This window comes from Leopardus geoffroyi, chromosome A3, assembly GCF_018350155.1.
Source record: "Leopardus geoffroyi isolate Oge1 chromosome A3, O.geoffroyi_Oge1_pat1.0, whole genome shotgun sequence".
In the NCBI taxonomy this organism is placed as follows: Eukaryota; Metazoa; Chordata; class Mammalia; order Carnivora; family Felidae; genus Leopardus; species Leopardus geoffroyi.
Window position 1 is genome coordinate 26,452,119 of NC_059336.1, and position 17,608 is coordinate 26,469,726.

General features: G+C 40.1%; 1 protein-coding gene across 5 annotated transcripts in view; it reads right to left on the minus strand.

The window, feature by feature from the left end:
• The window catches only part of ASXL1 (ASXL transcriptional regulator 1), a 77,070-nt gene that overhangs the window by 42,775 nt on the left and 16,687 nt on the right, over positions 1-17,608 (minus strand). Inside the window, exon 5 of one of the 5 annotated variants that reach the window (XM_045444913.1) lies at positions 8,617-9,306. The exons of the other annotated variants lie outside the window; for them this stretch is intronic. Within the exon in view, the coding sequence (XP_045300869.1) occupies positions 9,214-9,306 (93 nt within the window). The 3' untranslated portion in view covers positions 8,617-9,213. Of the gene's footprint in view, positions 1-8,616; positions 9,307-17,608 lie in introns of those variants that run through there. 5 annotated transcript variants of the gene reach the window in all.

Sequence of the window (17,608 nt, forward strand, 5' to 3'; positions counted from 1 at the left end):
GGACAGAGAGAGACAGAGCATGAACGGGGGAGGGGCAGAGAGAGAAGGAGACACAGAATCGGAAACAGGCTCCAGGCTCTGAGCCATCAGCCCAGAGCCCGATGCGGGGCTCGAACTCACGGACCGCGAGATCGTGACCTGGCTGAAGTCGGACGCTTAACCGACTGCGCCACCCAGGCGCCCCGCGACTCTTGATCTCAGGGTTGTGAGTTCAAGCCCCACCATTGGGTGTAAAATTTACTTTAAAAAAATAAATAAAACTTAAAAAAAAAAAAACACAAGAACAGGATAGAATGAGAAAAGAATAGGCAAATTTTAAAAAACAAGTAGAAAATCTAGAAATAAAAATATGTAATTAAAATGCTGACTGTTTGGGAGCACCCGGGTGGCTCAGTCAGTTAAGCATCTATTCATTGTGGCTCAGGTCATGATCTCACATTCATGAGATCGAGTCCCGTGTTAGCATGTGCTCTCTCTCATTCTCATTCTCCTCTCTCTCAAAAATAAATAAATAAATAAAATAAAAATAAAAGCTGAATGGTCAAAACTAAAGAATTAGGGAACTATATTCTTGATTCTGAAATAATCTCACAGAATTTAGCACAAAAAGATAAAGAGATGGAAATATGAAAGAGAAGTATGGAATACACAATGAAAAATTTTAACACGGTGAAATACCAGTGTCAGAAGAGGAAGCAGGAAAAGTAATATTCGAAGACATATTTGCCAAAATTGACAGGGGTCTCCAGATTGCCAGGGACTCAAATATACACTACAGCAAAACTGCAGAACAATAAAGACCAACAAAATATAGTAAGAGCAACCAAAAAGAAAAGAATGATTAAAAAGCAACAATTGGACATCAGACTTCTCAAATGCAACAACACATGCCAGAAAACAAGAGAACAACCTCTTCCTAAGAAGGAAAATAATAGTCAACTACAAATCATCACACAGCTAAAATGCAATCTAAGAAGAAGAGTAAAACACAGAGGCCTGAAGATACACAAACAAAAGTAGTTTATAATTTACAGATCCAGGGGCACCTTGGGTGGTTCAGTCAGTTAAGGGTCCTATTCTTTTGTTTTAATTTTTTTTAATGTTTATTTATTTTTGAAAGAGAGAGACAGAGAGAGAAAGAGAGAGGGAGGGAGGGGCAGAGAGGGAGACACAGAATTCAAAGCAGGCTCCAGACTCTGAGCTGTCAGCACAGAGCCTGACACAGGGCTTGAACTCATGGACCGGGAGATCATAATCTGAGCTGAAGTCAGATGGTTAACTGACTGAGCCACCCAGGTGCCCCAGGGTCCTATTCTTGATTTTGGCTCAGGTCATGATCTCACTACTTGTAAGACTGAACCCCAAGTCGGGCTCTGTGCAGACAGTGCAGAGCCTGCTTGGGATTCTCTCTCTCTCTCTCTCTCTCTCTCTCTCTCTCTCTCTCGCTCTCTCTCTCTCAACCCCTCCCCTGTTCTCTCTCTCAAAATAACCAAACATTAAAAAAAAAAAAAAAAAAAAAAAAAAAAAAAAAAAACATTCACCACAATCAAGTGGAATTTATGCCCAAGATGTAAGGGTGATTCAATATTCACAAATCAATCAATGTGACATGTCACATCAATAAGAGAAAGGAGGGGGCACCATGGTGGCTCAGTCAGTTAAGCATCCAACTCTTGGTTTTCACTCAGATCATAATCTCACAGTTCATGTGTGAAGCCCCATATCGGGCTCTGTGCTGACAGCATGGGGTCTGCTTAGGATCATCTCTTCCTCTCTTCCTCTCTCCCTCCCCAGCTCATGCACGCTCGCTCACTCTCCCAAAATAAACAAACTTCAAAAACAAAGAAAGAAGAAAAACCATATGATCATTTCAACAGATGCAGAAAAAAAAATCTGCCAAAGTATAACATTCATGACAAAAACTCTCAACAAGGTAGGTTTAGAGGGAACACACCTCAACATAATAAAGGCCATATATGAAAACCCCACAGCTAACATCACACTCTGGTAAAAAAACAAAACAAAACCAAACTGTGAGCTTTCCTCCTAAAGTCAGGAACAAGACAAGGATGTCCACTTTCACCACTTTTATTCTTTTTTTTTTTTTAATTTTTTTTTTTTTTAACGTTTATTTATTTTTGAGACAGAGAGAGACAGAGCATGAACAGGGGAGGGTCAGAGAGAGGGAGACACAGAATCTGAAACAGGCTCCAGGCTCTGAGCTGTCAGCACAGAGCCTGATGTGGGGCTCGAACTCACGGGCCGTGAGATCATGACCTGAGCCGAAGTCGGCCACTTAACCGACTGAGCCACCCAGGCACCCCTCACCACTTTTATTCAATGGTACTAGAAGTCCTAGCCACAGCAATCATACAAGAAAGAGGATAAAAGGTATCCAAATTGGTAAGGAAGAAGTAAAACTTTCACTATTTGCAGATGACATGATACTATAGAAAACGCTGAAGACTCCACCAAAAAACTACTAGAACTGATAAATTAATTCACTAAGGTCACAGGAATACCAAGTCAAAGTACAGAAATCTTGCATTTCTATACACTAAGCAACAGAAAGAGAAAATAAGAAAACCGCACCAAAAACAATAAAATACCTAGAATAAACTTAACCAAGGTGGTAAAAGACTGTATTCTGAAAACTACAAAACAATGATGAAAGAAACTGGACATTACACAAATAGATATCCTATACTCATGGACCAGAAGGACAAATATTGTTAAAATGTCCCTACTACCCAAAGCAATCTACAGATTTAATGCAATCTCTATCAAAATACCAATAGTAGTTTTCACAGAACTAGAATGAACAATCCTAAAATTTGTATGGAAACACAAAAGACCCTGAGCAGCCACAGCAATCTTGAAAAAGAAAAACGAAGCTGGAGGTATCACAATTCCAGATTTCAAGTTATACCACAAAGCTGCAGTAATCAAAACAGTGTGGTCCTGGCACAAAACAAACATATGGATCAATAGAAAAGAACAGAAAGCCCAGAAACAAACCCATGACTGTATGGTCAATTAATCATTGACAAAGGAGGCAAGAATATGCAATGGGAAAAAGACAGTCTCCAACAAATGGTGCTGGGAAAACTGAACATCTACATGCAAAAAAAATGACACTGGACCACTTTTTTACACCATACACAAAAGTTAACTCAAAATGGATTAAGGACCTGAATGTGAGACCTGAAGCCATAAAAATCCTAGAAGAGAGCACAGGCAGTAATTTCTCTGACATTAGCTGTACCAACATTTTTCTAGATGTCTCCTGAGGTAAGGGAAACAAAAAATAATCTACTAGGACTACATCCAAGTAAAAAAACTTCTGCACAGCAAAGGAAACTATTAACAAAACTAAAAGACAACCTACTGAATGGGAAAAGATATTTGCAAATGACATGTATGACAAAGGGTAAGTAACCAAAATATATAAAGAGCTTATACAACTCAACACCAAAAACCCAAATAATCCAATTAAAAAATGGGCAGAGAAGAACAGGCATCTCTCTCAAGATGGCATACAGATGGTTGACAAACACATGAAATGATGCTCAACATCATTCATCACTGGGGAAATGCAAATCAAAACCACCATGAGATATTACCTCACACCTGTCAGAATGGCTATAATCAAAAACACAAGAAACAAGTGTTGGCAAAAATATGGAGAAAAAGGAACCCTCATGCACGGTTGATGGGAATGCCAACTGGTGCAGCCACTGTGGAAAACAGTATGGAGGTTCTTCAAAATATTAAAAACAGAACTACCATATGATCCAGTAATCCCACTACTGAGTATCCAAAGAATACAAAAACACTAATTTGAAAGGATATATGCACCCGTATGCTTACTGCAGCATTATTTATAATAGCCAAATTTTAGAAGCAGCCCAAAAGGCTACTGATAGGTGAATGAATAAGGAAGATGTGGTGTTTATACACACACACACACACACACACACACACACACACACACACACACACACAATGGATTATTCGGTCATATAAAAGAATGAAATCTTGCCATTTACAACAACAACACGGATGGATCTATAGAGTATAACACTAAGTGAAACAAGTCAGAGAAAGGCAAATATCATATGAGTTCATTCGTATGTGGAATTTAAGAAACAAAACAAAGGAAAAAAAAAAGACAAACCAAAAGACAGACTCTTAACTAGAGAACAAACTTATGGTTAGCAGAGGAAAGGTAGAGCAATGGGTGAAATACTAAAGGGGATTAAGGGTACACTTCTTTTTTTAAGTTTTTATTTATTTAAGTCACCCAGCATGGGGCTCAAACTCACAACCCTGAGATCAAGAGTCACACACTCTTCTAACTGAACGAGCCAGGCACTGGAAAAGTACACTTATCTTGATGATCACTGACATAACAAAATTGGTGAATCATTATATTATACACCTGAAATATAACACTGTATTTGACTACATTGGAATTAAAATAAAAGTAGGAAAAAAAGGTATCTACCCCCAAAAGAGGTTGAAATGGTAAATCTTATGTATATCTTCCCACCATTAACAAAAAAAAAAGAAAAGAAAGAAAAGAAAGTGACAATAACTGTTTTTAAACGAGTCTATTACAAGCCAGAAAAGGAACAACGATGCAAGAAAAAACACAGTTAAGTATTTTTTAAAAGACAGAAGATAAAAATACAGTATTACCAATCACAATTTGCTTATTAAAATATAGAAATTCTAGACTAAATATTTTAATTCAGTCATAAGAACTTTTTTTAAGTTTATTTCGAGAGAGAAGAAACAGGAGTGGGGGAGGGGCAGAGAGAGGAGGAGAGAGAGAATCCCGCGCAGGCTCAGCACTGTCAGTACAGAGCCCACTGAGGGGCTCAATCCCATGAACCCTGAGACCATGACCTGAGCCAAAATCAAGAGTTGGTCGCTCAACTGACTGAGCCACCCAGGCACCCCAATTCAGCTATAAGCTTCTTAAAAGGTGTCTTGAGTGGCTCAGTCGGTCAAGTGTCTGACTCTTGATCTCGGCTCTCACAGTTCATGAGATTAAGTTGCGAACTGTCAGCACAAAGCCTGCTTGGGATTCTTGCTCCCTCTCTCTCTGCCCCTCCCCCGTGTGTGCACCTGTGTGTGCACACACTCTCAAAATAAATGAACATTTAAAAAATAAACAAATAAAAGCAACACCAAAACACTAACAAAAAGGTCCAAAGTGAAAGACTTGAAGAGGATATGGCAAACATATCCCACCCAAAGACAAAAGAATTTATAAAGCAAAAGACAAAGAGGGGATTTTTTTTTAGCAACACAAAAGCAACCCAAAAAGCTATAACAATCAAAAACCTGAATGTACACTGTGCTATTCTCCAAAAATGACCTCAATGAATGAAGTATCCCTGTATTTCTGTCCTTGGATAGTCCCTTCCCACTGAATCTGAGCTGATCCCTGATTTGCTTTGCACAACAGAATGTGATGGAGGTGACCCAATGCCAGTCCTGGCCTACGTCTTAAGAATGCCTAGCAACCACTGCTCTTGTACTTTTGAGAGCCCTGAGCTGCCACGGAAAGAAGCTGGCTACTCCTGCCAGGGAAACAGCATAGGAAAGACTGTGAAAAAGGGAAGAGCCCCAACGCCATGTGGAGAGAAAGCCCGGCCATCCCAGCATCCAAACTAAGCCCTGCCTTCTAGTCACTGCTGCCAACCTGCCAAACGTGTGAGTTGTCTCAGACATGTCAGGCTAATAGAGGCCCGTGGGTGTCTGCAACACCAGCCTGACAACACACAGAGCCAAAGAACCACTCTTCTGAGCCCAGTCAATCCACAGATTCATAAGATACAATCAAAATGCTTATTGTTTTAAAACACTAAGCTTTCATGTGGTTAGTGTACTATAACACATGACTAAAGAAAAAATAACCTGGCCTCAAAATATATACAGAAAAGGGCGCCTGGGTGGCTCAGTAGGTTAAGTGTCTGACTCTTGATTTTTGCTCAGGTCACGATCTCATGGTTTGGGAGTTTGAGCGCCACGTCGGGCTCTGTGCTGGCAGTGCAGAGCCTACTTGGGATTCTCTCTCTCTCCCTCTCTCTCTGTCCCTCCCCTCTCCCCTGTTTGCACTCTCTCTCAAAATAAACAAACTTAAAAAAAAAAAAATATATATATATATATATATGTATGTGTATATATATACACACATATGGGGGGGGAGAGGGAGGGAGAGAAAGGAAGAATTATCTGATCTTAAGGAGAAATTGACAAATCCACAATTAGAGCTATTTCTCAAACTGATACATAAAGCACATTAAAAATTAAAGACAGATTTTAGGGGCGCCTGGGTGGCTCAGTCGTTTAAGCATCCAACTTTGGCTCAGGTCATGATCTCACAGTACATGAGTACTCAGTGCTCTGAGCCTGAAGCGTGCTTCAGATTCTGTCTACCTCTCTCTCTACCCCTCCCTTGCTCATGCTTGCTCGCTCGCTCTCTCTTGCTCTCACTCTCTCAAAAATAAACATTTTTAAAAAATTAAAGAGGAGATTTTAAAACTTAAAAACTTGACTGATAATATGTATACAGAATACTGTGATACAAAAATAGATAAGCACAAAATATAAACACCATTAAAGTGTATCCTGAAGACTTAAAAAACTAACCATATAGCCTGTCAGAATGGCTAACATTAACAAGTCAGGCAACAACAGATGTTGGCAAGGATTGGGAGAAAGAGGATCTCTTTTGCACTGCTGGTAGGAATGCAAACTGGTGCAGCCACTCTGGAAAACGGTACGGAGGTTCCTCAAAAAATTAAAAACAGAACTATCCTACGACCCAGCAAATGCACTATTAGGAATTTATCCAAGGGATACAGGAGTGCTGTTTCGAAGGGACACATGCACCCCCACGTTTATAGCAGCACTATCAACAATAGCCAAAGTATGGAAAGAGCCCAAATGTCCATTGATGGATGAATGGATAAAGAAGATGTGGTGTGTGTGTGTGTATATATATATATATATATATATACACACACACACATATACATATACGTATATACATACACACACACACACACACACACACACACACACACACACACAATGGAGTGTTACTCAGCAATCAAAAACAATGAAATCTTACCATTTGCAACTACGTGGATGGAACCAGAGGGTATTACGCTAAATGAAATTAGATCTGCTCTTTTAGCTAGTCTCAAAATGCAATATAAAAATCATTGACTTCACTCATATGAGGACTGTAAGAGACAAAACAGATGAACATAAGGGAAGAGAAGGAAAATAATATAAAAACAGGCAGGGAGACAAAACATAAGAGACCCTTAAATATAGTGAACAAACAGAGGGTTGCTGGAGAGGTTGTGGGAGGGGAAATGGGCTAAATGGGTAGAGGCATTAAGGAGTCTACTCCTGAAATCACTGTTGTACTATATGCTAATTCGAATGTAAATTTAAAAATAAATTAATGGGTGGGGCGCCTGGGTGGCGCAGTCGGTTAAGCGTCCGACTTCAGCCAGGTCACGATCTCGCTGTCCGTGAGTTCGAGCCCCGCATCAGGCTCTGGGCTGATGGCTCAGAGCCTGGAGCCTGTTTCCGATTCTGTGTCTCCCTCTCTCTCTGCCCCTCCCCCATTCATGCTCTGTCTCTCTCTGTCCCAAAAATAAATAAACGTTGAAAAAAAAATTTAAAAAAAATAAATTAATTAATTAATTAATGGGAAAAAAAAAAAAACTTAACCATATATTAAGCCAGAAAAGAAGTTTCAACAGAATCCAAAACACACAGAACACTTCTTCGACACTGATTTAGTAAAAGGGGTAAAATGGGAGGATACAATATATATTTAAATTTTTTAGGGGCGCCTGGGTGGCTCAGTCGGTTAAGCGTCCAACTTCAGCTCAGGTCATGATCTCGCAGTCCGTGAGTTCAAGCCCTGCATCGGGCTCTGTGCTGACAGCTCAGAGCCTAGAGCCTGTTTCAGATGCTGTGTCTCCCTCTTTCTCTGACCCTCCCCTGTTCATGCTCTCTCTCTCTCTGTCTCAAAAATAAATAAACGTTGGGGCGCCTGGGTGGCTCGGTCGGTTAAGCATCCGACTTCGGCTCAGGTCATGATCTCACGGTCCGTGAGTTCGAGCCCCGCGTCGGGCTCTGTGCTGACAGCTCAGAGCCTGGAGCCTGTTTCAGATTCTGTGTCTCCCTCTCTCTCTGCCCCTCCCCTGTTCATGCTCTGTCTCTCTCTGTCTCAAAAATAAATAAACGTTAAAAATAAATAAATAAATAAATAAATAAATAAACGTTAAAAAAAATAAATAAAAAAAAAAAAAAAAGAAAAAAATTTTTTAAAACCACTACAATTCATGAGTTAAATGATATTTCATAAGAGAAATTCCAAAATATTTAGAACTGGAAAAGTATAAAAGCACACATGTCAAAACTTGTGGGGTCAGGGCGCCTGGGTGGTTTAGTCGGTTGAATATCCAACTTTGGCTCAGGTCACGATCTCGTGGTTCATGAGTTCAGGCCCTGTGTCAGGCTCTGTGCTGACAGCTCAGAGCCTGGAGCCTGCTTCAGATTCTGTGTCTCCCTCTCTCCCTGCCCTTCCCCTGCATGTGCTGTCTCTCTTTCCCAAAATAAATAAACATTAAAAAAAACAAAACAGAACAAAAAAAAAATTTTTTAAAAACCTCGTGGGGTCATGTTCACCAACAGGGTACACAGAGTGCATATACTCCTCTTCAATCCATCTGAGTTTAAGAATCAGTTTGGGATTTTTTCCCCAACCCATCAAAGATCCACATGTGGTGCTACTGGCAAATGATCAGCCCACATAACTCACTGTGCAAGCCTGAAAACTACCCAAGCTGACCTACCAATCATGCTCCTAGATGCTGCAGCAATATCAAATTGTGATAGAAGTTTCTACACACTCCCAAGTCCTGTACCTACCACAGAAAGGAACAACAGTTCACAAATTGACACTGGTCTATGGTCACAGTTTGATTAGCACTGACAGTGGTAAATCCACATGCATTACACCACTGGAAGAAAAATGAAGAATCTCTCTATATACGGCTATGGGGTAATCTGGACATACTGCTAAGTGAAAAAAGTAAAGTGAGCAAAAATGTGTGTGCTGCTGACAGCAGGCAGCCTAGGATGTGCCACTGGGGCGTGTGGACTACTCTGAATTCAAGATACTCGAGAAACAGCTGGTACAAGGACACTCTGACCTCCTCTCCCCCTGAAAGCAGGAAATAAACTCCTTCTGTGAAGGGCACCCTTCTGGCACCTGGAGGGTAGAAGGCACCCTTAGTGCCAGAGATACGGAATTCAGGGCACAGAGGGTACATAAACTAACCATGGTACTCTACTTCATTAATTTGCTACCCCAAGCCCAAACTTTTGTCTTGTCAATTCTTCACAAATACATTGCTTCCGTATCTAAAAAGCATAAAAAGCTGCCACCCTTTGGTCACTTTCTTGGGTATCATATCTGTGGGGGTCCTCATATGTATGAAATTAAATTAAATTTGTTTTTCTCCTGTTAATCTCTCTTTTACTACAGAGAACGTCTCAGCCAAGAACCTAAAGGGTAAAGAGAAATTTATTTTTTCTCCTACAATGCCATTCTAAGAAAGGAGGAAGATATAACTACAGATATGTTATTTGTTTACCTTTCTAAAAAGGAAAGAAACTGAAAAAACAAAAAACAAATAAAACACTTAGCCACCCACAGGGGAAAGAAGGAACGTGTACAGGGGACAGGACAGGAGCTAGACTTCACTGAATAAACATCATGCAGTATATCTAAGCACACATATTTTATGTCAGTATAAAGCAAAATTAAAATTTATAAAAGCAATCCCTCCCACCTTGAACAAAAAACAAAACAAAACAAAAAAGACACATAAAAGTAAGGAACCAAACTGTGTATCAAATTGATGTCATACCCACAAATTAATTATATCGAGTGATTTTAAACTGCAGCCTCAGGAGATATGCCCTAAGGCCAACAACAACAAAACCACTTTAGAGCAATCATATTGCTGGTGTTGGTGCTACTGGTATTGTTGTTCTGAAACTGCTGGAAGAAGCAACAAGGAATTCTGTGGTTTCACAGGAAACCATAATTTCCGCATGACAGAAAGGAGGTACACAGACAAGACTAAAAAAGTTCAAGTAAAAAACCTACAGTCTTGAATTTGAATTGGAATTATCAGTAAGAACTCATGAAATATTTTGTCTTTGAACACACCAAACTTCCAGTTACAAAATAAAAAAATCACTAGGATGAAATGTACAGCATAGGGAATACAGTTAATAATATTGTAACACCTTTGGTGACAGATGATAGATTTATCAGGGTGATCACTTTGTAATGTATAGAATTGTAGAATCACTATATTTTACACCTGAAACTAATATAATACTGTATGTCAACTACACTTCAATAAAAAATATAAATAAAAATAAAACAATCTTGCATGCCTGAAAAAAAAATACACACACATACACACACGTACATGTGTAAGCAAGCAAACTTTTGCTCTAGGTCACAATAGACTAACAGTTGCCAAACTTTCCCTCTTGCTATAAAGACCTAAGAACTGAACAGAATACATGAAAAAACTGTTTTCAACATTAGAAAACAGGCACTCAAGACTTATCCCTAAGACGAGAAAAACAAATAAACTGATTACTACAACTGCCCTGGCTTTCTGCCTGTGGGTTCAATGCAGATAACAGAGAAGAACAGGGGATCCCACGCAGAGCAGAGTGGTTTTCCTGAGCTGAGACAGAGATCGAAGTTCTGGGAGGCTGAGGTGGCTGAAAGTTGCAAAGCAGAATCACAGACAGGAGGAAGCTATACAGAAAAAGACCTCCAGAAATCTGCATGGGGTGTCTGCATATGTGCAGGTTCAAACTCCACAGGCAGGGCAATGAATGACGAATAATTCCCAGAGCAGAAAGCCTAGGGAGGGAGGGTTGACAGCCAGCCAAAGGGGAGGGACATTGTTAAACATCTGAGGCATTTATAGTAGAGACCCCAGAAGAGAAATACCTTCTAATAGAGTTAAACTATCATTAAAGGCTAAACCTGCCCTGAGAAAGCTTAAAATCAAGCCTCCAAGAGAGTAACCTAACTACCTCCCAAAATAAAGCCCAACACTCTTGAAAGGAAGATAAATTGTAGTACCCAACAACGTAAATTTCACATTGTTCGGCATCCAAACAAAACTACTTAGATATGCCAGTAAGCAGGAAAATGTGACCAATAAGCAGAATAGTCCACCAAGAGCAACAGACCAAGTTATGACAGACAAGATGGAATTAAGAGACAAAGACTTAAAACAGCTAGTCTAAACACACACAACATGACCAAGAATTAAAAACAACAACATGAGCGGGGTCCACGCTGACACTGTGGAGTCTGCTTGGGATTCTCTCTCTCCCTCTCTCTCTCTGCCCCTCCCCTGCTCACTCTGTCCCTCAAAATAAATAAGCTTAAAAAAAAAAACCAAAAAACCGGGGGTGCCTGGGTGGCTCAGTGGGTTAAGCGTCCGACTCTAGTTTTCAGCTCAGGTCACGATCTCACAGTTTGTGAGTTCAAACCCCACAACAGGCTCCACGCTGACAGCATGGAGCCTACTTGGGATTCTCTCTCTTCCTCTCTCTCTGCCCCTCCCTTGCTCGCTGTCTCTCTCTCAAAATAAACAAACTTAAAAAAAAAATCTAAGGAGACAACATGAAAAGAAAACAGAAGATATTTTAAAAAGTGGAATTTCTAAAGACTAAAACAATTATCTCTAATGAAAATTTCACTGGATGAGATTAACAGCAAGTTAGATACTGCAGGAAAAAAAAGGCCAGTAGCAACAGAAAGTATCCAAAATGAAGCACAGAGGATAAAGATTGGAAAAATTTAAGATACAGATCCTCAGTGATCTGTAGGATGATACAGAGTGGTCAAACATACATATATCCTGGAAGAAACAGGACAACAGGGGAAAAATTAAGGAAATTATGGTTAAAAATATTTCAAATTTGACCCACAGATCTGAGTTCACCATGGTACCTGACCATCAAGTTGTCAAAATCTAAGATACAGAGAAAATTTTTAAAGCCTTCAACAGAAAAGAGAAGAACAAACATAAGAACTGCCACAAACATCAGAAACTATGCAAACCAGAAGACAAAGGATTGGTATCTTTAAAATGTGGAAAGGGAGGGGCCCCTGGGTGGCTCAGTGAAGCGTCTGCCTTTGGCTCAGGCCATGCTCCCAGGGTTTGTCAGTTTGAGCCCCGCATAGGGCTCTCTGCTGTCAGCACAGAGCCCACTTGAGATCTTCTGACCCCCTCTCTCTCTCTGCCCTTGCCCCGCTCACGCTCTCTCACAAAAATAAAATAAATTAAAAAAAAAACTTGAAATGCTGAAAGGGAGAAACAAAAACAACTTTAAACCTAGAAATCAGTATCTAGCTAAAATATTCTTTAAGGCAAAACAAAGACTGTCATACAAAGAAAAACAGAGAACCTGTCACAGCAGGCCTGCAGGACAAGTGTGAATGGAGGTTCTTCTGGAGGAAGGAAAATGGTAGCAAATGGAAACTTAGAAAATGAAGGAATAAATAACTCCAGAAATGGTAAACATGGATAAAAATAACATTTCTCCCACTTAAATTTTTTTTAAAAAGAACTGTTTAAAGCAAAGGTAATAATAATGTTTTGCAAAATGTAAGAAGTAAAATGTATAACAACAGCACAAAGGCTAGGAATGGGTGAGTGGAAGAACAGTATTATAAGAATCTTACATTTCACGTGAAATGCTGTAACATTTTTTAAAGGTCATCTGTGGGGGCACCTGGATGGCTCAGTCAGTTGAGCATCTGACTTTGGCTTAGGTTATCATCTCACGGTTTGTGAGTTCGAGCCCATCGGGCTCGCTGCCAGTCAGCATGGAGCCCACTTAGGATCCTCTGTCGCCCTATCCCTCTGCCCACCCCCCCCCCCCCCGCACACTCTGTCTCAAAATAAATAAATAAGCTTAAAAAAAAAAGTAATCACAAGGAGGAAACAATACAAATGTCATCAACTGAGAAATGGATAAGCAAAATGTCGTAGATCCACACAATGGGACTTTATTCAGCAATAAAAAAGAAACAAACTGTTGATTTGATACACATTACAAGATGGCTAAATCTCAAATACCTCGTACAAAGTAAAGGAAGCCGACTCCAAGGGCTACATAACATATGATTCCATTTATACGACTACAAGGATAGAAAACAAATCAATGGCTGCCAAGGAGTTAGGGTGGAGAGTCAAGCAGATCACAAAAGGGCACGGGGGAAGTTTCTGGGGTGATGGTACCGCTCTGTATCCTAATTATGATGGTAATTTTGTTTGTCAAACTCAAAGGATTATAAACCTAAAAAAGGGTGAATTTTACTGTATACAAATGTAAAGCTGAATTTTTAGGGGAGGGAGAAGCACATTAGCATTAACAGTTACTGGAGCAACTGCGTTAAAGCCACTACAGCATTTCTTTAAATAGCCCAATAAAATGTCAAAATGAATGTGAACTAAAAAAAAAAAAAAAAAAAAATCAAATGAACTTTTAAAAAACTTCACAGAATTGCATATTACTACATCAAAACGGGTTAATTCTACTGTATGTAAATTATGCCATAATTTAAAAACAGGAAGAAAAGCACAAAATACTATTTTACATCCACAATACTCAGGCTGTCAGGCAACAGGAATTCATATTCACTCCGAAAAGCAGCTGTACTTCCTAGTAATGCCCATCAGGTGCAAGGCCTACTTGTCAGTCCTGTTCCCAGCAACACACACACCGTAGGGAAAGCTCCTCCACATGCACACCGGGAGACGCGTACAGAAGTACTCAGTGCAGCACTGTGTGTTACAAACCCAAAAACATACCAAGAAGAAAATGGACACATAAATCATGGTATATTCACACTGTAAGACAGCACACAGCAGAAAATATGTGTGTCAATTAAACACATCCACACATTTCAAGCTCAGAAATGATAAAAAGCAACAACTCAGAGGAAAACACATGATTCTATTCACATGAAGATTATTTGTAGGGGCACCTCGGTGGCTCAGTTGGTTAAGCATCCAACTTCAGTTCAGGTCATGATCTCATGGTTCATGGGTTCGAGGCCCCCATCGGGCTCTGTGCTGGCCGCTCAGAGTCTGGAGCCTGTTTTAGATTCTGTGTCTCCCTCTCTCTCTGCCCCTCCCCAACTCGTGCTGTGTCTGTCTCTCTCAAAATAAACATTAAAAAAATTGTTTTAAAAATTATGCATTTCACAAGAAAAGAGTAAAGATAATATATTCGCAAAATAAAATACATCATGCCCAGTAGGTTTTATACATGTTCTACTAATAGAACAAATCTCTGTCTTAGACTACTACAAAGAATCAAGAGAGGGAAAACAGCATGGCTTGTTTTCATACCAAAACAGAACAAAGTTTGAAATCAAAATATCACAGATATATCACTTATGAATACAGATGTAAAAATCCTAAATAAATGATTCATACTAAATCCAGCAACGTATGTTTAAAAAGACTAGGAATACAAGGACGTTTGAGCACTGGAAAAAAGTATGTTAACAGAATTTACTATATTATCAAATTAAAAGAAATAAACTATGATACATTTACACAAATATTTATTGAGAGACAACAGTAACTAAAATTAAAAACCCGTCCTCTAGCAAAGTTTGCTCTACTCAAAGGAGACAAACGATAGCAAAACACAAAATACACACCTAATATCAGACCGAGTAGATATAAATATAAAGTAGAAAAACAAAAGGCAGGGAACAGGGGAGTATTAAGGGGTGGGGAGGGATTAGGGTACAATCTGAGCAAGACTTGAAGGGGCTGTGGGAGCAAGGCATGCACATACATGGGGGGAAAGCATGGCAGACAGCTGAAACAGTAAGGACAAAAGCCCTGAGAGAACAGTGGCAGCACGTTCAAGGACCACCAGGGAGGCCACTGTGTTTACCCAGCAGAGAGACCCAGGAGCAGAGTAAGAAGAAAGGGGATGAGAGTGAGGGTGCAGGCCAATCTTGTAAGAGCACTGCAAATGACTCCAAAGATTTTGGCCTTGACCCGAAGTGAACGTGAGGGAGGGTAAACCCTGGAGAGTTCTGAGCAGAGGAATGACATGATCTAACATAAAAAATAAAAATGAAAATGAAAATCTTCCTGGCTCCAGTGCTGAGGAGAGTGGCAAGAATGGAAGGAGACAACCAGGAGGTTATTATAATAATCTAGGGGAAAGACGACGGTTTAAAGCAGGGTGTGGGTGAGGGATAGAGGTAAAATGGGATACATTCTGAAAGTTAAGCAAACAGGATTTATTGATGATTACATGTGCCATGATAAGAAAGGAGTCAAGACAACTCCAAGATTTCTAACCTAAGCCACGTAAAAGATGGAATTCCCCTTAACTGATTTAGGCAAAAAAAAAGGGTGCAACAGGTTTCAGGTGGGAAAATCCGGAGATTGGTTTTATACATGTTAATTGTGAGATGCCATTAGTATCCAAACAGAGATACTGAATAAGCAATTTAATAGATACAAATTTGATGTTCAGGGGGAAATACCCAGGGTGGAGATATAATCTGGAAGTTGTTGGTGAGAAAAAAACAGAGAAGCAAAGGAAACAAGTCAGCAAAGCAAAGAAAGATGAAATCTAAGTGTTACAGAGGGAGGTACTGAAAAGAACCAAGCAGACTCATCCTCTAAATTCCAGAGTGCTCAGATTTTAAACCAGGTACTACGGCAGACAAGGATGAGGAACTGTTAAAAGTCTGCATTAGGAGGAGACAGATACCCTTAATCTGGTACCATGCATTTAAGCAACAACTGCTCCCACTGCTGCAGGAGACGAGTGAAGCCACAAAACCACCACACTGAACTCCCCACTAGCCTGGCTCTTAAATAAAGAATAAGCCCTCAACCCATGTCATCAGACATTTGAGTAAGCCACATGGGGTGAAAAATGACACACACTAAAGTATACACCCATGGACAAGAGCCTAAAAGCTTCCAGAGACAGGCAGTAGAACAAGGGTGGCGGGAGGAGGCACATACAGATGATCAGGAATAAATATGGCACTAATTTTCAAAAGCAACGCTGGGCCTGCTGGGGCACCTGGGTGGCTCAGTCGGGTAAGTGTCCGACTTCGGCTCAGGTGATGATCTCACGGTTCGTGAGTTCGAGCCCCACATCAGGCTCTGTGCTGACCGCTTGCTCAGAGCCTGGAGCCCGCTTCGGATTCTATGTCTCCTTCTCTCTCTGCCCCTCCCCCACTCATGCTCAGTCTCACTCTCTCAAAAACAAATAGATGTAATAAATTTTTTTTAATAAATTTTTTAAAAAGCAACATTGCGCCTTTTTTTTTTGAGAAAAGAAAGCTTACATTTCACAGATTTTCAAATCCTTCATTCCATGGAAAAGAGATCCTGATAAACATTCCATACTATATATTTCAATTTTGATACTAAAACTTACTATCCTAAACCAATTTGACTGTTTGGCATAGAGAACTACTACCAGTCAAGTAGTAATGACCTCCTTCTATGTGTTTTTCCACTACATTTATCCAACAAACATTTACTGAGCACCTCCTATGATAGATGGTGAAGATATTTGAGGCCAAGAACAAAATAATGCAGATTCTCTACCCTCAACACCTAGTCAGGAGACACTCTGTAAACAATCACCTAAATAATTATAGAATCATAGATGTGTAAGCGTTAAATAAAATTCGGGGCCCAAGAGGAAAATCCAATTTAGAGATACAGGTCCTGAGGAACAAACATTTAAGATCTACAACCAGGGAAAAGCAGAAAAGAGTTCCAAATGGGAGACCATAAAACTGGAAAGAACTTAAGAAGATCAAAGAACAGAAAGAAGGGGAGTATGGCTGAGCAAGGTTTGGATTTTTTGGTAAATGCCATGGGAAACCACTGACAGGCACGAAAAAGACATGTCGTGGTCAAATTATGTTTTTTAAAAAGTCTCTCTGGGGCGCCTGGGTGGCTCAGTCGGTTAAGCGTCCAACTTCGGCTCTCTCACAGTTCGTGAGTTTGAGGCCCGCGTCGGGCTCTGTGCTGACAGCTCAGAGCCTGGAGCCTGCTTCACATTCTGTGTCTCCCTCTCTCTCTGCCCCTTCCCTGCTCATGCTGTGTCTCTCTCTGTCTCAAAAATAAACATTAAAAAAAAAAAAAAATTAAAAAATAAATAAATAAATAAAATAAAAAGTCTCTCCAGCTACTGTGTGGATTATCAAGGAGCAAAGTGGACGCTGAGGGGACAACAGTGAAAGCAAGGGGCCCAGGCAAGAGCGATTTCAGCATCCGGCATATGAGGATAGCTTAAATTCAGGTGATGGGCAATGGGGATGGACACCAAAAAAAGTACAAGAGGTTAGAAGTAGAAGGAGAATTGTCCCGAGTTAATTTACCCAAGAAAAACTGGCACACAGAGTCAAAGACTAAAACAGAAGGGATTCGCTGACGCATAAAGGCACACA